This window comes from Pleurodeles waltl, chromosome 6 (genome assembly GCF_031143425.1).
Source record: "Pleurodeles waltl isolate 20211129_DDA chromosome 6, aPleWal1.hap1.20221129, whole genome shotgun sequence".
In the NCBI taxonomy this organism is placed as follows: domain Eukaryota; kingdom Metazoa; phylum Chordata; class Amphibia; order Caudata; family Salamandridae; genus Pleurodeles; species Pleurodeles waltl.
In genome coordinates this window covers 1,591,690,525-1,591,714,224 of record NC_090445.1, presented here as the reverse complement: position 1 = coordinate 1,591,714,224, position 23,700 = coordinate 1,591,690,525, and the positions used below count along the sequence as shown (strand labels likewise).

Sequence of the window (23,700 nt, the reverse complement as noted above, 5' to 3'; positions counted from 1 at the left end):
AGGGGGATGCCATGTCGACTTTGCCTTTTTCTCCCCACCAACACACACAATCTACAATGGCAGTGTGCATGTGTTAGGTGAGGGGACCCTTAGGGTGGCACAACATATGCTGCAGCCCTTAGGGACCTTCCCTGGTCACAGGGCCCTTGGCACCACTGGTACCTTTTACAAGGGACTTATCTGTGTGCCAGGGGTGTGCCAATTGTGGAAACAATGGTACATTTTAAATGAAAGAACACTAGTGCTGGGGCCTGGTTAGCAGGGTCCCAGCACACTTTTCAGTCAAGTCAGCATCAATATCAGGCAAAAAGTGGGGGATAACTGCAACAGGGAGCCATTTTCCTACAGGGGGCCTTACCGGTCATAAGAAAGTTGTGGTTTCCTCAGACCTACCTGTAGATTGTCTACTAGGGAATAACTTGGACACTTCAGCTTGGGCTGAGGTGGACCTGGAGGCCCATGCAGCAATGCTGGGCATCCCAGGGCATATTTTTGCCCTCACAAGAGCACAGGCCAAAAAGCAAAAAGAGCAAGGAACCTTGGAGCCTGGAACAATGGCCTAAGAGCTTCCGAAAGCTCCCCCTGAGAGATACCCCCTACTCCAGCCTCCAGTGAGGATTCAACTTCTGAGGGAGAGGAATTCACTCCTTGGGTGGAACCTATACCAGAGGAGCTGCAAGCTGACACAGCTGAACTCTTGGGTGCAGGGGGGCCCACCAGGGAGGATGGCAGTAGGGAACAACAGGTTTGTCCCACACGGGGGAGCTTAAAGCAGCAAGCTGCAGCACAACAGGCACAGGATGTCAGTAGCACCCATAAGATGTACTGGGAAAACGGTCTCCTTTATTCAGAAATCAAGGGATCCCAAACCTGGTGCCACTAGGAGACTAGCAATCCCTCTGAAGTTTAGGGAGTTCCTGTTGACCTTAGCACATGACATTCCACTGGCAGGTCACTTGAGGCAAAGCAAAACCTGGGACAGACTTGTCCCAAACGTTCACTGGCCCCACATGTCTGAAGACACAAAGGAGTTTTGTCACTTCTGTGTCACCTGTCAAGCCAGTGGCAAGACAGGTGGCACCCCAGAGCCCCCATTAATTCCACTTCCTGTGGCATGGGTTCCCCTTGAGAGGGTTGGGTGGAGATTGTTGGCCCTTGGACCCTCCAACAGCCTCTGGGAACAGGTTAATACTGGTGGTAGTGGACCATGCCACCAGGTACCCAGAGGCCATTTCTCTTAGGTTCACTATGGTTCCTGCAGTGGCCAAAGTCCTTCTTAGTATCTTTTCAAGAGTGGGATTTCATAAAGAGGTGGTATCAGACAGAGGTGAAACTTCATGTTTGCTTACCTAAGAGCCATGTGGAAGGAATGTGGTATAACTTACAAGTTCACCACCGCTTACCACCCCCAAACAAATGGCTTAATTGAGAGGTTTATCAAAACTCTCCAGGGTATGATAATGGAACTCTCTGAAAAGCTCAGAATGAGATGGGATGTCCTGCTACCATGTCTCCTCTTTGCCTATATGGAAGTCTCTCTGAAGGGTATGGGCTACAGCCCCTTTGAACTTCTGTTTGGGCACCCTGTTAGGGGTCCCCTTGTTTGTTAGAGAAGGCTGGGAGCAACTTCTCAACCCTCCTAAACAAGACATTGTGGATTATGTGGTTGGGTCAGATCAAGGATGGCTGAGTACATGAAGAGGGCTACTAAAACGATTCAGGCCAGCCAAGAGTTACAGAAACAATGGCATGACTAGAAGGCTGCCCTAACTGTCTATCAGCAAGGATAGAAAGAGTGGGTCTCGGAGCCTGTGGCTCCCAGGACACTCCAGAAGTGGAGTGGTCCTCACACCTTGTGAAGAAAAAGGGTGAGGTCACCTACCTGGTAGACCTTGGCACTCCCTGAAGCCCCAACAGGGTGGTTCATGTGAACTGCCTTAAACCCTATTATGACAGATCACATATGACTCTGCTCTTGATAACTGATGAGGGACAGGAAGAGGAAAGTGACCCTCTCCCTGACCTCGTCTCCCACAGTGCAATTGATGGCTCAGTTGATAGGGTAGTGCTTGCTGACTGCCTTACTGAGTCCCAGAAGGATGACTGCAGAAACCTCCTAGGACAATTTTCAAAACTGTCCTCCTTAACACCTGGTCAGACCACATGGTGTGAACACCCCATTGACACAGGTGACAGTTTGTCTGTTAAAAGCAAGATTTACAGCCAACCTGACCATGTGAGGGAATGCATAAAATCAGAAGTTCAGAAGATGCTAGACCTATGAGTCATTGAGCCCTCGGACAGCCCTATGGCTAGCCCAGTAGTGCTTGTTCCAAAACCTCACTCCCCAGATGTCAAAAGAGAAATTAGGTTTTGTGTACACTACAGGGGTCTTAATACTGTTACCAAGACAAATGTTCATCCTAGCCCTAGGATAGATGATCTTATAAATACACTGGCATCTGCCAAGTATCTCAGCACCTTTCACCGCCTACTGGCTACTGACAGATCAGATTACCAAAGGATGCTAAGCCAAAAACAGCATTTTCCATCCCTAGTGGCCACTATCACTTTACTGTGATACCCTTTGGGTTGACAAATGCACCCGCCACATTCCAGAGGCTGGTAAATAAAGTCATCCACATGTTGGAAAGCTTCAGTGGAGCTTATCTGGATGACATAGTTATATTTACCTCCACCTGGGAGGATTACCTTGTCCGCGTAGGGAATGTTTTAGAGGCTCTGCAAAGGGCAGGCCTCACTAGCAAGGTCTATAAGTGACATATAGGGCAGGGGAAGGAGGTATGTCTGGGGCACCTGGTAGGTGGAGGCCAGATTCAGCCACTACAGGGGAAAATACAGACTATTCTGGATTGGACTGCCCCTACTACTGAGACCCAGGTGAGAGCCTTTTTAGGCCTCACTGGGTACTACAAGAGGTTCATTAGGAAGTATGGCTCAGTTGCAGCCCCTCTAAATGACCTCACTTCCAAGAGAATGCCTAAAGAAGTTTTGTAAACAGCTAGCTGCTAGAAAGCTTTTGATTACCTTAAACAGGCCATGTGCTCTGCTTCTATTTTAAGCAGCCCTGACTACTCCAAGCAGTTCATAGTACAGACAGATGCTTCTGAGGTAGGGATTGGGACAGTACTGTCCCAACATAATATAGAGGGCCAGGATCAACCTATAGCTTTTATAAGCAGAAGTTCGACCCCCCAGGGAAAAGTGCTGATCAGCCATAGAAAGGGAGGCCTTTGCTTTGGTGTGAACAACCTGAGGCCATACTTGTTTGGCACTCACTTCCTTGTTCAAACCGACCACAAGCCCCTTCTTTGGTTAAAAGAGATGAACGGTGAAAATACCAAACTTTTGAGGTAGTCCATATCCCTACAGGGAATGGACCATACAGTGGAACATAGACCTGGGAGTATGCACTCCAATGCAGATGGACTCTCCAGATATTTCCACTTAGACAATGAAGACTCATCTGGACAAGATTAGCCTCATTGTATTCCGTTTGGAGGTGGGGGGTTATTTAGGAAAGTACCTTCTTTTTGGCATGACTACTCGCACTTTTTGCCTGCTGTCACAGGGTGTTTTAACTGTGTTCACTGGGTTCCTGCTAACCAGGACCCCAGTGCCTGTGCTGTCTCCCTCTAAATGTAATCGTTCCTGACTTTGAACACCCCACAATTGGCATACTGGTGCCCCCATGTAAGCCCTTCATATATGGTACCCAGGGCATTAGGGCACCAGGGGTTCCCCATGGGCTGCAGCATCTATTATGCCACTTCTGGGAGCCCATGCAAAATGTGTCTGCAGGCCTGTCATTGTAGCCTGTGTGAAAAGATGGATGCATTCTTTCACTATGGGTCACTGTACATCGCCCCTATGGCAGGGCCTCCTAGCCCAGACAGCAGGGTGAAAGTGCCTGTGTGTGAGTGCACCACTGCATGAGCAGAGGTGCCCCCACGAACTCCAGCTCTATTTTCCTGGACTTTGTGAGTGCGGGGAAGCCATTTAGCTGTGTACTGGACACAGGTCACTGCCTATGCCCAGCTAAACAATGATAACTCCGAACCTAGGCATGTTTGGTATCAACATGTTGGAATCATACCCCAGTACTGTTGCCAGTATTGGTTGTATAATTCCATGCACTTTGGGGCTCCTTAAAGGAACCTCAGCTTTGCTCCTACCAGTTTGCAGGGTCTTCCCGGGCAGCCCGTGCTGCTGCCACCCAGCAGACAGGTTTCTGCGCTCTTGCTTGAACAGCTCAAGCCCAGGAAGGCAGAACAAAGGATTTCCTTTGGAAGAGGGAAGCAACACCCCCTCCCCTTTGGAAATAAGTGTTATATGGCTTGGAAGGGGTAGCCTCCCCAAGCACTGGTATGCTATGAGGGGCACAATTGGTGCCCTCGTTGCATAAACCAGTCTGCACCGGTTCAGGGACCTCCAGTCCATGCTCTGGTGCAAAACTGGACAATGGAAAGGGAAGTAACCACTCCCCTGTCCATCACCACCCTAAGGGTGGTGCCCAGAGCTCCTCGAGGTGGCCACTTGATTCTGCCAACTTGAATCCAAGGTGGGCAGAGGCCTCTGGGAGCAGCTGAGTGGCCAGGTCAGGCAGGAAATGTCACAGCTCCTTCCTGATAGGTGGTCACCCTGCTAGGTGACCAATGCTCCTTTTAGGGCTATATAGGGTCTCCCTCTTGGGTGGCTCCGTAGATTTTACCTGCAAGATTCCAGCAGGACCCCTCTGCAACGTTTACTTCAACTTCTGCCCACTGGAACTGCAACTAGACTTCACAGGAACCTACAATCTGCAGCTCCACCGATGACTTCGCTCTGCAACATTGTTTCTCTGGCTCCTTCCAGAAACTGCAACATTTCCCCGGCTGTGCATCCTCTGAGGGCAGCAAGTCCTTAGTCTGCACCGAGAAGCAAGAAGGAATCTCCTTTGGAGTGAAGGAGTCACTCCCCTGCATCCGCAGGCACAACTGCATTGAAGACCGGCTGCGTGGATCCTCTCTCCTGCAACCCTGCATGGATTCCTCAACACAGGTTGTGGTCTTGAGTGGTCCCCTCGGTCCTCTCTACCAGCTGTCCAACTTGGCAGGTGGTGAGTCTTTGCCTCTCCTTGCAGGACGGTACCCCTGCGCATTGCGACTCTTGCAGCTACCAAGGCTCGTTGGCTCTTAATCCAAGGGATCTTCAGGCTCCGTGCAGCCCCGGGCTCCAGCACTCTTCCCTGAAAAGCGTGGTGTCCTGCTTGCTGCTCCAACGACGTGAGACTCCTTTCCAGGTGTGCTGAGTGGGCATCACTGCAACTCCTGTGCCTGCGGCCTGTGAGTTGCTAGTGGGGCTGCATCCTAGACTTCTGGCTCTCCTTACTGCTGAGGGCCGCCTGGGATGCCTCTCCCTGGGTTGAGTTCCCTCAGACCTTCCTGGTCCCCAGCAGCTCTGCAACTTCCCTTCTGCGACTCTTGCCTTTGCCACGGCTTGTTGGTGGTTTTTCCACACCACTGATGGACTGCAACTCTTCTTCCGAAGCGAGGCATCGACTGCATCACTTCTGGAACTCTTCCTCTGCTCCTGTGCTGCATAGCCGACTCCTGGTCTTCACCGTCTGACCTGGTCCTGCATTTCCAGAAAGGTGGGTAGTGGGTTCTGCCCCAACCGGACACTCCAACTGGAACTGGACTTGATCCCCTACATTTGCAGGTCTTCTTCTGTCTGGATCCATCTACTGTTTCTTCCAGTCTTGCTTGGGTCTTGTACAGTCCTTTTACAAAGTTTCCCTGTGGGTTTGGGAAAACCCAGGTACTTACCTTCTCCCTCCTGGTCGCTGAGGGGCACTCTAATACTTACCTTTTGGGGTTCCTCGTTCCAACAGCTCCCCTCTACAGATTCCTCTTACCTGGGATGGTGACCTGACTTTCTCATTCAATTTTTTTTGTATATGGTTTGGTCTCTATTGTTTACTATTATTTCACTGTTTCCTATTGCTTTCTATGCCCTTTCTAATTACTAAGGTGTATATAATAGTGTGTTTACTCACCTGCTAGTCGAGTATTGACTATACAGTATTTTAGTATTTGTGTCCTTTACTTACCTATTAAGTACCTTTATTTTTGTAACATTGTGTGGTTCTTTCATGTGTGTAAGTGTTGTGTGACTATAAGTGGTATTGCATAAGCTTTGCATGTCTCCTAGATAAGCCTTGGCTGCTCATCCACAGCTACCTCTAGAGAGCCTGGCCTCCTAGACACTGACTACACCTCACTAACAGGTGATACCTGGACCTGGTATAGGGTGATAACACTGTAGGTGCTCACCACACACCAGGCCAGCTTCCTACAGCCCAGAACTATAATCTCTAGATTACTTAAATACAAAGAACAGAATGAGGCCATACATATAGCAGGCAAACATCAGCTACAATGTCCCAATGCTGATGTCTTTACTTTACAAGTGCAGAAGGCCAGGAGAGCGGTTTTGCCTGTCACTAACAAATTTCAAGCAGCGCAGATACAATCCATTATGCTGTACCCTGCCCACCTTATGGAACACAAACCAAGTATGTTCTTGGACTCACAGCAAGTGTCCAAGGTGCTGAAAAAATATGGTGTACCCTGAACCCGGGATGATGACATGGAGGGTATGAGCTTCTCTGCTCTTGACGAGAATGATTAACTATGCATTCATCAGATCTTCTTAGAACAACAACTGGCCAACAGATTGACTGCTGGCAGTTGTATATTATGATTTAAAAGCTATCTCTTGAGCGGTGTGGCTGCTGTTTTATTCCTCCGGCAATCATTGCTAATCAGCTTAATCTCTAACTACTCCCCTGGACTGCTCGGAGACTTAATGACCATAGGGACCTACGCAGTATTTCTGCTTGCTTGAAGAGACATTTGGAAATATTGAGTTCCTTCAAGAAACTCGCCTCACTACCAGTACTGCGTGGGCTTGACAAATTCCACCAGCATGCTCTGGGATCCTGATGGCAGATATGTAATTGCTAGTAGGTGTGTTGTGTTTATCTGTATCGAAGGATACAATTATGACAATCAACATTTTTTTAAAGATGTGCAACAGATTGCCCAATACCAACAAGTGCAGTAATTTGGTGGGCAGGGGGGAGTAGTTGTGTCGTCTTAGACTCCTCACTCGACTGTTCAATTCCCCACCCCTGTACCCCACCCACCAGAAGGCAGCCTGCCACTGCACTTTCCACATAATGCGCCAAGGACAATTACTAGATGAATGTGTACACTGAAACCCTGGCACTATGACATTCGCGTACTGTTGTCCAGGGTTGTTGGGCCCTTGTTTCAATCTTGTAGACATTTAGCGAACACATATTCAGGCTATTCCCCTGCTGTTGCAATCCCAGATAGGCATCTTACCTGTTTTTGAAAAATATTTCTATCCGAGTTCCTCCTATAGGACGAAGACAGACATGGCTATTAAAGAATTTTTGGATCATAAGATAGGATCAGGTGCCCACTCTGAGGCCTTAAACTGTATGTCTGACGAATAGGTAGAGCCAAACATGCGGATTTCCTAAAAATGAATATGCCATGGCCTCTTGAGCTTGAAGGGCAGATAGCTGACTTGGAAAGAACTTATGTGATTAAGAGAGAACTGCCCATATTGGGAAGGATAGAAACTAAACTAGGCGAATTCTATGGGTTTGCAGAGATGAAAGATAGACATAACAGTAAGTTCACAGTGGCCATGGCCACAGATGGAAAGAGACCTGCTACGACCCTAGCGACACTACTGCATACCAGATGTTCTGAAGGAATTATACTGAGTAAACGAACGATGGATATTGACCTTCTCTACGACCATTGTCAGATCGCTGATCACTTTAGACAGTATTAGGAAGCACTCTATGGGTCCAACTTCAATACCTTGCTGTCAGATACCAACATTTATCCTCACAATTGGCCATGTACTGGCTTGAAGATGGGCACAGACATGTACTATTTGCTCCCCTCATCCCAGCCGAAATCAAAAACGTCAATGAAAGTAAGCCCCTGGCACTGACGACCTTACTGACAATTTCTACAAGGAACTTTTTGAGGACCTTACTTCACACATTACGACATTGTTTGGAACAGTGATGCCTTCCATCTTTTGCATGGCCTTTGTTGTAACTATTCTGAAGCCTGGCAAACGAGCAGATCTGTGTTCCTCATACATGCCACTCTCCCTGCTAAATGCTGGCAGTAAAATTCTTACCAAGATATTAGTTAGTCGTATCAGTCCTTTTATGCCCGTTTAATCCTGTAAAAACAATCGGGATTTATTCCATGAAGATCAACTGCATTAAATATTAGCACTCTTTTCGGGGCAATTTTGCAGTTAGATCATAAGATGAACGCAACAGCATTTTTTAAATGCCAAGAAGACATTAGATTCGGTTAAGTCGAAGCTCACGTTTGCAGTGTTGACAATATATTTCTCAAATTGACAACCTTATTATACTCTGACCCTACGGGGTATCCGCACAACAGATCTATAACTGCTCCAACACCTATAGGCAGAGGAGTCAGAGGTGCTCACATTAACCACTGCTCTACGCAATGTGGGGGAGCCACTGGCCTTTGCATTAAGAAAGAACCTTGGGCATACAACCCTGAGATTCTCGGGCTGTGAAATTATAGCGTCTGCATATGCATATCTCTTGCTCTATATCAGAGACTCCTAGAAAAACCTCTCTCTAGTTCTTAACAAGATTATACACTTCAGGAGGTATTCTGGCTGGTCAATCAATTAGAACAAATCACTTATTTTTCCACTCGCCGCAACCACACAACAGTGCACTTTGGAATTCCCTCTCAAATGGACTCTACGACTGGTTCTCTTATTTGGGGATAATGGTATATAGTGATCCAACTGTAATTATCCCCGCTGCTGTGTCTCACATTTTCTTTTGCACACAGCAACAGTTTATATTTAAAATTGCACTTGCCTAGTAGACATCAACATGTCAAACAGCCAACTCTAATGCTCCCTTCCGAGCAACGTGGCTTGGTTGCTCCTGGCTTTGAGCAAACCACAGAGAAAATTTGACAATTATTGGATACATGGGCCAGCTTGCTTGCATCATTTGTGGTTAGAGCGAGATGCCACCTCACCCCTCTCGCTGAAGGCTGTACTTTTGAACTCTCCCACTCGAAACTGTGGCTCTATCGATCTGATTGGATCCACTTTACATGCTTGGAGATGTCTGCTCAAAAGATTTTTATGGGGGATTGCTATACACTCCTGAAATGCGAGAGAGCTGGTAGCCCTGCCTCCTGGTATGTCTTGAGAGATGATGTCTAGCTGCAGCCAGCCGAATTGCTCAACATGGAAGACTTTTTCTGTAACAATAATTTATAGACATTAGATCAAATCAGGGAGCAGCACACAAACCTCACCGCGCTTGATATGTTCCTGTATTATCAAATGCGCAGTGCCCTCATAGAGGCATATCAGCTGCTCTTTAGCTGAACCTAGAAACTTTACAATTACACATTTGATACAAAATGCCAGTTCCAAACATAATTCATGCTCTGGCTGTGCATTGTGGATCCTTAACAGCGAAAAGATGTTCTCTGAACTTGATATTCAATGAGAAATTTCAGATGAGCAACGGTGGTAACGTTGATCAACCACAAATAAAATGTATTTAAATAGTAGACAAACGATTCCAATTTGTGTATATCTAAAAGTTCTACCAGATCAACACAATTCAAGGAGCCACACAGATACAGTGAAGATGTGGCTGACTTCATACACATCTTAGAAATTTCCTGGCATACAAGCTTAAGGGAAGGCTATATTCATTGAACTTAGTAAAATGATTGACATCAATATTGAGCTTGAACCCCTAATAGATTTATTGGACTATGTTAAGAACATACGTTATCATTCAGGAAATTTACTGCACAGGTACTCATTTGGGTCATAAGGCATGCTGTTATGAGGCGGAACAGGCGTCCTCTTCCTATTTTCTGTGACTGTCTACATGATATCACATATTAGAACACTGTAATGGTTAACAATTGCCTACTGATGCCATTAAAGTTTAGGCTTGTGAGTATTCGGACGCCTTTGCAGGTTATCTGGCACAGTGTACTTCTGAAAATCACGGCATAGAGGAGAGCATTCGACAACGTGTTAATGAGGCTTAAGAGGTTAACATTATTTCTCAGCAACAGTACTGTTGATTTGAGCCCAAATGTCCACAAGGTTTATGCCTCCATTTGATGTTCTGTTTTTGTTTGCCTTACAGTAAAGACCATCAAGAAGACATAGTTTAAGTGATCCATTACCCTGTGCTGCTTTTGCCCTTCTTCTTGAATGATCTTATGCTCTTTTCTCATTAATCTGTAGTGTTTGGTGAATTTTTGCATAAATAAGAGTTGAAAAAGTATTTGCATGCTCACAATTCTACTTTTCAAATCAAATATTCCTTTTGTTCGAATTCCATTAATCAATATTGAAAATCTGCCCTTAAAACTACGAAAAAGTGGAAGTAAGCAAGTACCACAAACATGTTTGCCACTGAAGGTGACAAAATGTTCTTTAGCAGGCAGAAAACATTCTGTTACACTGGTTCAGGACAGAAAGGCAGGCGGTATTAATACCCTGTCAAAAATGTGCACAGGAAGATCAGGGAGAAATTAATGGATTTGATAAAGCAATGAGGATACTGGAAAATCACTTCAAACTTTCTGCAAGTATTGGTTTAGAGAGTTATGGGTATTATACTGGAGCGGAAAGGAGAGTATTTTGTTACTGCCTATAGGTCATTATCAATGTCATGTGACAGTGGTAATATGGTAGATGTAGTAATAAGCGACGAGATGAACAAGTTGCTTACCTTTAGTAATGCGTTATCTATCTAACCTCAGATTCCTTACCGTAGAATATTCCCCAGCAGTCAGACTTGATCCGATTTTATTTTTTTTAGCAATCCCCTTGTGCGCTGGTAGGTGGACGTTCTCCGATCAGTGTGGTGTCGTCAGCACTGGAAGTGACATGCACGGTGCTTGTATAGGCACCACCCCAGCACGCTGACATCAGTTCTTGACTGTTTTCCTGCACCAGAAGCATGTTGCCAAACTGAGGAGGAAAGACAAGTGTGCTAAATAAGGTCCTGAAGAATCTCTTCAATTGTAAATGAAATACAGTGTGCAGAATGGGGAGGATGGGTGTGTGAGTAAGTAATCTAAGGCTAGATAGAGACTATACCAGAGAAGAAGTTACTGAAGTTAACTAACTTGTTCATCTGACAGAGACTTCTAGCCGCAGACTCCTTACCTTAAAATAGATACTGAAGCAATCTCTCTCCAGTGGTGGGTGGGCAGACTGTGTAACACTAAGAAGTCCTGGAGAACCGAAAGGCAGAATGCCCATCACACAGGACCTGAATATCTAGGCAGTAGTGTTTGGCAAACATGAACAACTATGCCCATGCAGCTGACTGACAGATTTCCAGAAACAGGACCCCTCTAGCTAGTGTTGTGGTCGCAGCTCTAGCTTTGTTGGAATGAGCTCTTAAGCCTTCTGAAGCTTGATTTTTAGCCATCACGTAGTAGATTTTAATAAAGAGGACAATCCATCCAGGGATAGTTCTTAGTGTACTGCCTTGCCTTTCTTTGTACTTAAAAAAACAAAGAGTTGATTGCACACCCAGAATTATTTGGTACAACTGATGTAAAATGACAAAAAATGTTTGAGTCCTGACGGTTTAACCTCTCCTCTTAAGTATGGTAACTTTGGAATGGTGGGGCTTAAGAAAATAGGCAGTGTGATATTCTGGCTCACATCAAAAGGTAAACCACCTTTGTTAAAAAGGAGGCACAGGTCTTAAGGACCGGTTTGTCTGGGGAAAAAGGTTGTGTACAGGGGATGAGCCGAAAGGGCCTACAATTCGCGAAACCTCTGGGCAGATGTTATTGCCACAAAGAAGATGGTGTTGATGGTCTGCAGTCTGAGAGGGCAGTTGTACATAGGTTCAAATGGTGAGCAGATGAGAAAGGTGAGTACTAAATTAAGATTTCATTGGGCATAATGAAGGGCATAGGAGGAAGCGTGTTGTAAAGCTTTTAGAAAATGAGTCACAACAGGTGACTTAAACAGGGAAGGTTGGTCTGGCAACTGGAGAAAGGCAGAAAGGTACGCTTTATCTGTCCCTGAAGCAAAGCCTTGCTGGGTAAAGAAACAGGCAACCAAAAGAACATCAGACAAGGGTTCAGACAAATGATCAACAAATTTGGTAGCACACCAAGCCTCACATTTTTTCCACCTGCAGACATGAATAGTTTTCATGGAGGGATGTCTGGCTGCCAAGATAACATTGCACACTTCGGGAGGGAGGGAGATCAACCATCCTCAACTGTTGCCATTCATTGAACACACATATAGGTGGAGATTGTGCAGGTTCAGGACCCTGCCCTCTTGCTGCAACAGGTGATCCTTCCAAAGGGGTAGCCTGATCGGAGGACATATGCTCATGCTCTGGAGTTCAGGATACCAGGCTCCCCTTGCCCAAATCTGGAGCTACTAAGATGACTTAGGCCTCGTCGCCTTTGTTAATCTTGAGTACTCTGGACAAGAGTCATATTACCAGAAACAAATATAGGAGTCCAGATCTCCACTCAAGACAAAATGTTTCTCCAAGCAAGAGCTGTCGTGGAAACTCCAACACACAGAAGTGATGACATTGTCCATTTTCAGTGGTTTTGAAAAAATCTATGCAAGGTTCTCCTCAATCTCTGAAGAGCCCTTGTACCACTACTGGATAAAGATGCCATTTGTGATCCATAAATGATCAACAGTGGAGTTAGTCTCCTCTGGTGTTCAGTAAGCCCGCGACATTGAACCACCATGTCTTGATGTTCCAGCCATGACCGGAGATGGCAGTGCTGCTTGACACAGAGTCTATGACCCCACTCCATCCTGGTTGCTGCAATACCACATAGCCGTGATGTTGTCCGCGAACACCCAAAACAGCCTTCGCTTGATGGAAGGAAGAAAAGCTTTCAATGCCAGGTGAATCGCTCTGAGTTCCAATAGGTTAATGTGGAGATAATACTCAACCGGAGACCAGAGTTCTCTGATCTCCACCTCTCCCAGATGGCCGTCCCAACCCAGAAGTGATGCATCTGGCACTACACTCTGCTTTGGTTGGGGACTGGAGAGAGGTTTGCTGACTTCCTAATCGCGGTCTATAGCCACCAATGCAGGTCTTTTGCAGTTCCCTCCGAGATCTCAACCAAGTCAGAGAGATTCTCCTGAGGCTAACCCCACTGGAACTTCAGGTCCCACTGCAATGGCCATATGTCACAAGAAGGATGCAGGAGGCCATGTGGCCCAACAGCCTCAGTCTCATTCTCAATAAAAATACAGGATACAGGATGAAACATCGTTATCATAGCCTAAATATCCTGGACTGACCACTTAGGAGGATAGGTCTGAAACTGTACTGTGTCCAGAACTGCCCTGATAAAAAAAGAGCATCTTAGAGAGAGTTGCATGTGACTTTGGCACCTTTAGTGAACCTCAGTGAATGTAGAAGGTCTGCCTAGTCTGGAGGTGGGAGATAACTGCCCAGGGCGGGCTTGTCTTCAACAGCCAATTGTCGAGGTAGGGGGAATAATGGAACCCCTGACCTCTGCAGATGTACTGCAACCACCGCCATCACCTCGCAGAATACCCGAGGGGCGTTGGTAAGGCCAAAAGAGAGCAAAGCAAACAAAGTGCTCTTGACCCACTGTCAACTGAAGGTAACATCTGTTGGCAGGCAGGACGGGTATGAGAAGTATGCACCCCGCAAGTCCAATGCTACTGTTCAGTCTCAAGGATCCAGGGCAGACTTTAGCCAATGTGAGGATTTTTAACTTCTCCTTTTTCAGGAAGACCTTGAAAAGGTGAAGGTCTAGGATAGGAGAAGTGCCTTCATTCTTCCTTGGCACCAGGAAGCAACCAGGATTAGCAACCACAACCTACTTCGATGCTGCCACCATCTCAATGACTCCCTTGGCCAAGAGAGCCAACACTTCCTGATGAAGTAAGGAGAGATGAATCCTCTGTTAGCCAGTTGTAAGTGGGTGGAATGGTTGGAAGGGTGCCCAGAAAGGGGGTGGAGCAGCTCCTTTGGACTATATGTAAAACCCATCTGTCGGATGTTACTGACTTGCAGTTGTGCAGGTGATGGTGTATCCTTCGCCCCCAACTGGATCCCCATGGTGGTATGAGGGCAAACTAAAGAGGATTGGAGACTGCACTGTTGGGCGGAGTGGTGGACTGGCCCGACCTCTGGCTAGTTGTCCCATGTGGTCTGTGGGAACCGCATCCTCTGCCATGAAAAGGCTGGAATCATGTTGGCCATGGTGGCTGGGAGGAAATGAACGTGGTTGGAACCCTCTTCCGTAGCCAAGAAAGAGGAGGAAGGTGGACTGGGTTTGGTGAGGACGACATATGGATAGGTCCAAGGACCTGGCTGTAGCTCTGCTATCCTTGAAACGCTCCAGCACTGAGTCCACCTTCTCCCCAAAAATGTAAAAGCCATCAAAGGGCACATCCATGAGCCAAACTTGGTTATCCCCCGAAAAGCCAGTGGTTCTCAGCCAGGATTGGTGCCTAAGGGCCATCAACGATGAAATAGCTCTGCCCAGTGAGTCAGTCGTATGCAATGCACATCTGGTGCTGAACTTCACTGCGTCTCTTTCATTTGCAATTGCATGCAACAGTACGGCTAAGGCATCCTCTGAGACCATAGACATCACTTTTGCAACCGAGTTCCATATCATATGGGTGTATCTGCCCAAGAGGCACGTAGTGTTAACAGACCCCAGTACTAGGCTGGCAAAAGAGAATATCCTCTTTCCAAAGGAATCCAACCTCTTGGATTTCCTATCCAATAGAGAGGTAGGAAATGCACAGGGGTTGACTTGGGAAGTGGGGGCTTGGACACCAAGTTCTCTGGGGTAGGGTGCTGAGAGGCAACTATGGTCTTCTGGTGCATGGCTATGAAGGCAGGTAATTGTTCTGTGTAAAGGAGCCCCTGTGCAGGGCTTGGACCAAGCCCTGAGTAGGACATCGGTAAAAGCTTAATTAAATGGGAGTGAGGGTTCAGAGGGGGAAACTCCCGGCTGAAGCACCTGTGTCAAGACGTTAGTCTTGACTGCCACTGAGGACAACTGAAGGTCCAAGACCTCAGCCGCCACTCGCATCGCCATAGTGAATGAAGCACCTTCCTCCATAGCCATTGTGGGGGAAGGAGCGAGACCAAGCCAGTGTCTGGGGAAGTGTCTAACCCACTGGCATCCACCAGTTCCTCATACCAATTGTCATCTGTCTCACCTAGGGTATCCTGGTTCTCACATTCATCTCCTTCTTCCGGCCTGTCAAATGAAAAGGCACTGAATCTGACTCGGAGGGCATATTCCCATTCAGCACCTGAGCTGGATAACACCCTTTCAGTTCCATGTCGGATTTGGGAATTAAGGTGGGGATGGTACCCCTTTGGTGGCCCCTGGAGTATCAGTACTCTAGCATGTGCCGAGGAAGGTCACAATATCATGGGTGGAGCTGCTTCAGAGCAGACACTGGATCCAAAGGGGCGCGACAGGCCCCAAGGATGAATCCACTTATCGAAAATCCAGTGCAGGCTCCTCCCAAACCCATGTGGTCTGAAGGCACCCCCGATGGGGTGGGCCACCCATAGAACTCTTTTTGAGCAAGGGTCGCTCCGTCAAAGTCAGGGAGTCGTGGAGTGGACTATGGCGCAGGTTCCACAGAGGAGTGAAGCCTGGAGTGTTGATGCTCCCCGGGCTTCATCCGAGGCTTTGGACAGGCAAAGCAAAGTCGAAGACCTCTTCCACTTCTTGGACTTCTTTTTGCAGTGGGACTTACCTGACAACTTGGATCGAAACAACAACTGTCGGGTGCGGCTCAGTGAGCAGTCTCAGGCACGACTGAGATTGTTTGATTACTGAAAGGATTATTGAAGGGCTGGAATCATGCAAATGTGTGTCACTGATTGAGTTAGCAAGAAAGGAAGACATCTGTTTAGTGTGTACTGAATTAAGAGCACTGAACAACACAATCATTAGACAGTCCCCCACTACCAAATAACCAAATACAAATAGGTCGATAGTGAAATTAGAAGGAATATGTCCATTTTCAACTTTGGACCCTGATCTGCCTATCATCATTTATAACTATGCCAAAGGTTGAAGCCCCTTACTGCATCCTTTACTCCACAAGGATTATTCTAATTTAAAAGGATGTAATTTGGCTCAACACCTGCAACATTCGTCTTCCAATGAGCAATGCATTATTTTTTTTAATTTCTTTATTGAGGTTTAACAAAACAGGCATGTAAACATAGCAGTTGCAACCATCTCAGCAGGATACAGAGGCATCAAATAGTCAGGTCATATTATTCGGCAAGTGTACAGAAAACAATATCCCACGCAGCCATCCAATCCATAAACCTTGCAGTTCAACAACCAGCATCTTCACTCTTCCCTGTGTTCTCGCTATGTGCGTGGTAATCAGGTTTTTCTTTCAATTCTACTTATCGTCAATGTATCATATTTTCTTTTTAAATGGTGAACATTTTGTCAAATGCTTGCAAAATGACAGACTACTGTGTTGAACAAATTAAGAAAAGTATAGTATTTGGATTAAAAGAGTGTGCAAGAGATAGCAAAAGAATGGTTTGTCACTTAAACAAAGAAGCCAGCTTCATTGACTTCAAGCTTAATGTTTATAGAGCAGCTACTATGGTTTAAACAAAATATTTTGACTAGGGGCACTATGACAGGGCTGCCATGCGTGTCAGCGAGAGCGTGGTCTGAGGGAATGCATTAACATATGTGCCTATGAATGGGATATATGTGTGTGGGTGAATGAGAGTCTGTGTCATATGAACTTGTGGAACAGGACATACCTTTCACTATGTGGCACCATTTCATGTAGAAGACAAACACACAACCTTTTTTTTAAAAGGGAGAAAGTGGGGAAAAATAGCCCACAAAAATGTTCATAAAATGCAACATTTTTCTGCACTTTAAATTTCTCCCACTTAAAAAATAGCTGTATTTTTCAGTTACAAATATGAAACCGTGTCTACCACCCACTGAGAGCAAGAAGCATGCTGTGTGTAAATTCAACACTTGATATGTGAGAAAATTAAACTGAAGAGTTAACTTTATGTTTATATGGATTCCATAAACTCATCATTTAAATGTTCTTCCATTTCAAAGTGTTGCATTTACAAACAGCATGCATCTTCGGCCTGTAGCCTCTAGGCATGGTGCAATATCTATACCAGAAAAATACAGCCATTTATTTAAATGGGAGGAATTTAAAGTGAAGAAACATGCTTCATAAAATATTAAGACATAATTGGCTTAATTGAAAGTGGAAAAAAACATTAACATTTAATGTTTCATAGAAATATTATTCTTCATGTTAAATTCCTCCCATTTAAAAAATGACTATTTTTCAGTTATTAATATGACACAGTGCCTACTGGGAGCAAGAGGCCTGCTGGTTGTAAATGTAATACTTTGAGTTAAGTCATCATTTTAATTTTCTCCAATTTCAATCATTAAGTTTCTACCATTTCAAGGCATTCCAAATTGAGTTGAGAAGGACTTTTATTTAAGAGTTAAATATGTCAGTGTTTCATTTCTTCACCTCTGTGCCCAACCCTTGGTCATAAATCTGACAACACTGCTCATTATCATGCCCTGCTATCTGCAGTCAAATGATAATAATGTAAACTAAACACAGCCTTTCCTTAACTTTAAAAGGAAAGTGTGACCCTATGCTTATTTAAAAATGAACTGAGCTACTCTGAAAGTGTCTGTGAACTACTGCTTGCTCACATTTTGGTAGACCCAGAAGGGTGGTGAAAGGGAACACTTATTGTCTTGTTATGCAAGATGGATATGTGTGGAATGTAAGACAAGTGGCTAACTGTACGGACAAAGTAGTAAAAGATCAGTAGAAACAATGATGATTACTTGGCTTCTGTGTCAAGAATATTGATGTGCTCCAGGGAATCGGATACTAATGGTACACATGTGCCGGTCTTCTAGCAACATTTGAACGGGCGTTGAACATACTAATGGATGAAGAGTCCCGACTGCTATGCACGTTTATATGGCTGGCGATATCATTAAAACTTACAGTATATCAGACCTAAAAAGGGAAAAATTCTATTTCCTCGTGTTCTTAATAGATAAATTGGGTGCATAACCCAAGAAATATCTGTGTTCGTTTTTACACCAGACTCTACATGACCCAGTAGCCTTCTAATGTACTCTCGCCACTTGCACTGATGCTCCGCTAAGCAACTACGTCTTCCTCCCAGTCCCAGCACTTACTACTTGCTGCAAGACTTAAAGCTCGAATTCTCCAGAAACTCCAGTGAGTGCAGTGTGGGTTTAAAAGGAGGCAGAGTTTGAGTTATTCAATGTGCTTTTTCTTTCAGTGAAGATACCTCACTGAAAAAGAAAAGTCTGACATACCTGGTTGCAGGTGGTACTGATCCAGAAGTCGGAACACTAACTTGCTCAGTGTTTTCTGGTTCAACATATCTTGCCGTTTGTGAGGTATGTCATGGTACTGCCTACACAAAAACGAAAAGGACAAAAATAAGCACTGATAAAGCGAATACTTTGACTTCTTTTTATAATGCATGCACCAAGAGGAACGCGACATTCAGTTACGCACAGACACCCATTTCAATATGCCCAAACAGACAGGTACCTATGTTTTCAGAACAACCAATGCATAATAGAGTGCATATTGTGATGTGCACTACCAGAGCACAGAATGATGTGCAGAAGGGAAATACAGATGGTGGCGCTGAACCAGTTGTGAACAACCTGATGTGCTCCAGTGATGTACGTCAGGGAAGTAAAGGAAGGATTCACCTCCAGGGAGCACTGAATGATGTATCTCAAAGGGAGATGTGTCTCATGGGTGGGGCGTTGAGATGCCCAGATCAGCCATCTGAGCGCATTATCGAAGCATATGTTGTGTCATGAAAGGCGCCTTAGGTGTGATCAGAATGATTTGCCCACCAGCATTTCGCATGTTTGGATCTTACGCTTTTATATCGGTCAAAAGCAAAATTACAAGCCCCAGAGAACAAAGTTCTATGGCTAGAAAGCCACAATTGGTTGACGGTGTAACCGAAACTGGCCATCTGGCAACTATATGTATGGAAACCTCCCTTTATGACAATTTCACAGTCTTTCGATTTATATGCTTGTTTGTGACCCCTGGCCGCTAATCTAGAAAAAATGGCTTTTAAGAAAATCCTTGAATTTTGTTACAGCGGGGAAATATACTGGTTCACACAGTCAATTTCTGTAAAGACAGGATATTTTCAACCAGTAAAGAATATAATGAACAAATACCTCCATTCTTGAAGCTTGTAGATCAACCAGTTACAAAGTTAGAAATGTTATCTGCTGCATCACATGCCAGATTGCACTATATTTAGGCATACACAACATTCATAAAGCCATGCATAAAAATAGCAACCCTTAAGCGTGCTCTCTGTTTGTCCATCATGCGGACAGTGGACATTTGTGAGTCACAGGAAACAAAGGGGGTTATTCTAACTTTGGAGGAGGTGTTAATCCGTCCCAAAAGTGACGGAAAAGTGACGGATTTACCACCAGCCGTATTACGAGTCCATTATATCCTATGGAACTCGTAATACGGCTGGTGGTATATCCGTCACTTTACCGTCACTTTTGGGACGGATTAACACTCCTCCAAAGTTAGAATAACCCCCAAAATGTCTTATAAGCAAAACATTTTCCTCGTTAAGAAGGCAACAAAATATATTTCTTAAACCTCATTTATTGCATGCTCACCACTCTCATGAGCGTACTTCGTGGGAACGTGTACTAGGAAACGACAGAGTGAGATGAGCAGCAGCAATTGACAACACAAGTGCCTCTACAATCCCTACCTGAGTAAATAGTCTCACCCAAAGGCTTGATCATTTCTGCAGATTAGTCTAGTGAAGCACTTGGAAATACAGTGATCTGCTCAAGATCGGCCATTTTGATCGTGTGGGTCGCTGGGTTGTATGTTGTCTTTAAAAACCAGTCCAAACATCCTCATGGACAGTATCACATAAAAATAGCCACACTCCAATTATTAACATCAGCAAGTGCTCTGAGTAAACCACTAACACACTACTGTGTCTTCAAAAACACAACAGTCTAATACTTTTTTCATCTAACTCTTTCTTCAATATATTTTCACAGGTACTTAGATATATTCTTGTAGTCTCCAATGCTTGGCTCACACCTGGAGCCACTGTTCTTCTTAGGTCAGTCTGTCTCCCACTGAACTTCCCCACCTGTCTCACGTACAACACTCGCACCCATGGAAGGCTCTCCCATCATTCACTCTACCACCCATCAGGAAAGCTTTTCCTACACTGCACTCATAGCCATCACAATGTGTTGCTGCCGTATTATCATTGAAGGGGTGTTATAGTGGGTACATATGCGGCATCCAGAGAGAATGGAGATATTTCTCATATTCAGGTGAAAAAGTGTCCAAACCAATACTGAACCAATCAATGAACCAAAGTGTATTCTGTGTCTTTATTTCAGAGGCCATGTTCACTTTCCTTTTTATATGTTGGACGAGACATCCAGGAGAATATTTATGAAAGGGTAAAAGGGCTATAGGTTTTAAGGTTTTGCAACAGATTTCTAAAAATCTCATATGTTAAGTTACAACTCTTACTCTTATTTATTTTCTTTCTGCTAAATGCTAATAACTTTGCTCCTGCCAGAAAATACCTGGAAAAAGGCTCAGTGTGAACCAGTGATGCATGTGATTGATTCCTGTCTGACAATTGTTGGCCATCGGACAATGAGCACAACAAGTGCAAGGTGAACCTTGCAAGATGAAGTCCAGACTGCAAATTTACTGCATGGTTCCCCTTGTTGCCTAAAGGAAGAGTGGCTGCTTTCAAAAATAAAAGTTGACACTCCATGAATCTCATCAGTGGGACCATGCCATGGTATCTTCTCCCTCTTAGGCCAAACAGACACATTCAGAAGGCGGAAGCTGCCTCGTGGAGACAGAATTCATTTTGCAAATGGGACACCATTCCCTTTTGGTGGTGTGTGTCACATCAATGGTTTGCCATCACAACTGCAGCCACAAACCACTGATACAATACACTGCCGGATAGTAGGAGGGGGAATACTAATTTCAAAGATCTACTACCAAACTGAAATCAGTTATAGAGGGGAATTTTGTGGACTGGACATTAATTTTCAACTAGCATTTTATCTTTGTACATCGGAAATTACCTTGTCACAAAGCTTGTGAGCTGGCAAATGTCAGGCTTTGTAAATAATAAAAGTGATTAACAAAACTGGCCCACAGTGACAATATGACTAAGTGGTCAGGGACACCATTTTTCAGTTCTGTGCCTTTACTTTTTACCAAGTTAATGCATTATGGGAGTTGTAGTCTTGATTATTTCAATTCAACTGACACTTGAAAACAATGATTTGTACAAGGAACCCCGAGACTGGTCATCTGCTAGACTTAGAAGATATTTAATTTAGGGCTTCCACGCACGAAGAGAGACGCAGTTATGAACAAATCACGAGGGCTAAGGGGCCCATTCTAGGACCCACAGGGCCCCTCTAAAGAAGATTCAGTTTGCCCATCACACTAAACAATCTTGGCAGAAAATGCTGGCCATGCTAAGGCCCTATCGTCATTGAACAATGCCGACCCCTTTCCCACGCACCTTAAACGTTTCTGATAAAGAAGACACTGAAGCAGTTATGAATAGAAAATTGAGCCGAAACCTCACCTTGTCAGCAAAGGGCCCGCAGCCATTTTGTGTAAGTTACGAGTCATGTGAACAGATTCCCTTTGTATGGGATCAAGAGGATCGAATTTCCACTTGGTGTAGTTGAAACATAATACATATAATAGCCCCTCGCTGCCTGCAGGGTTTCAGAGAAGGGTCCAGTACCAAATGGTGTAGGTTTCAGCAGGCAGACTCGATCACGTGAGTGCACCACAGGGAAGCAAGGGGTGGGAAGACAACATTATATGCTGCTGCTAGGGGTGTTCAGGAATGTCTGTCTCAAAGTGTTTACGTGGGAAGCATTTGCAGCACGTCGACCTGCTCTAGAAGCTAGTGGAGAATGCCTTGGAGAAACACAAGGCCAATCTATAATGATGGCAACCTGTCAAACCCCCTTCCCGTCCACACGACATTGTTTAGCCCAGAGCCACTCTACAGTGCGTTAAGAGAGGAGAGAGGCTCTAGGAATTAGAGTTCTGCGTCTGGAGTGAGGAGTTTTGATCACAAAGCACTATTTACCATTGACAATGATAGCGGGCAGATATTTTGTCAGCCAGCACTTCCCAGGTGTATTTTGACAATCTGAAACACTACATCATAGACATCCACACACAACGGGCCAGTACTTCTTGCTTCAGTTCTTTGTAACCAATTCCTTTCAAGCGTTCCCATTTTCTACGCTTACTTCTGGGTTACAGAGGGTCGGAGTAGAAGCTCTCCAGAGGCAGTTTCATTGCCTAATTAAAGCTGGCCTATATCCTCCAAAGATCAACGACTGCACATGTATCACGGGCTCAGTCAGAACACCGACAAGAAGGTGATGACAGTTGCAAGAAGAACCAGGCATCACCCAATTCCCACCTGTCCCCGTGGGATTCAGCTTTGCGACCATAAGACACAGGTTGCAGCCATGCTCCTAACCGGGAAGTTCACAACATAGCTTCCTCTAGTTTTCCAAATAAATTTTTGTCTTTTTTTTTCTCTTTTAGCTTGAAATCTGCACAAACATGGTCCTTGCCAGAAATCTAAAAGCCATAATGTATCTACCACAGTGGTCGTATGGTTAAGTCTGCCTCATGAAATTCTTTTTATCATGGCCTACCTACATATCTAATGATGCAGCTACAGGTCATTAAGGTCAAGCGCGCAAGCGCTCTGGCCTGTTGTAATCTCTCTGTGGGCTTTTAACCACGCCCACTCTTGCTATTCATTCTTTGTTGTTGTCGTCTTAAATGCTTCATTTTTATTGGTGCATTTTGTGAAATTTCTCTCCTTTGTGTGCCGAGTTCCCTCTCAGGCGATTTCATTAAATGAAAATTTTTGTTGGCCATTACACTGCATCACACTTCCTCCTGTTACAGCCCGTGATGGCCCGTCCTCCATTTTTGGTTTGCCTTCCATCCCAGCTGTGATCCGTTCTAGACATTCACGCAGGGAATCAATAACCCTCGCACTCGCGCTCACGCTCATGGCGGACGTGGCGCTTTGAATTGACTTGCTTCTGTCAACTGTTTTACTTTTCATTTTCAATTTAAGTGGCCAGAAAAACCCAGTTAGGAATGTAAAATGCTAATAGCTCTAACTCAAGCAAACGTGAGACTCATTGCATTGCAAATGCTTGTTTTTATTGCAGTTGTCCAAGGAGCCTTGTAGTTGACCACACATATCCTCTGTAGGTGGTCTCACATTAGCTTTCCACAGATTCCAAAATGTACTTTACAATATTAGTTATCATTCAGAGGATGTCTTGTTTCTGCACTGTTCCTAAAGGGCAAGTTAAACTTTACTTTGCATCATACACTTTA

At 45.0% G+C, this 23,700-nt stretch overlaps 1 protein-coding gene across 4 annotated transcripts in view; it reads right to left on the bottom strand.

Annotated features, from left to right (window-relative positions):
- The window catches only part of EXD3 (exonuclease 3'-5' domain containing 3), a 1,916,540-nt gene that overhangs the window by 1,146,912 nt on the left and 745,928 nt on the right, over window positions 1–23,700 (bottom strand). For all 4 annotated transcript variants that reach the window (XM_069241413.1, XM_069241412.1, XM_069241414.1 and 1 more), the window contains one exon: window positions 18,555–18,655. In XM_069241413.1, coding sequence (XP_069097514.1) covers window positions 18,555–18,655 — 101 coding nt within the window. The remainder of the gene's footprint in view (window positions 1–18,554; window positions 18,656–23,700) is intronic.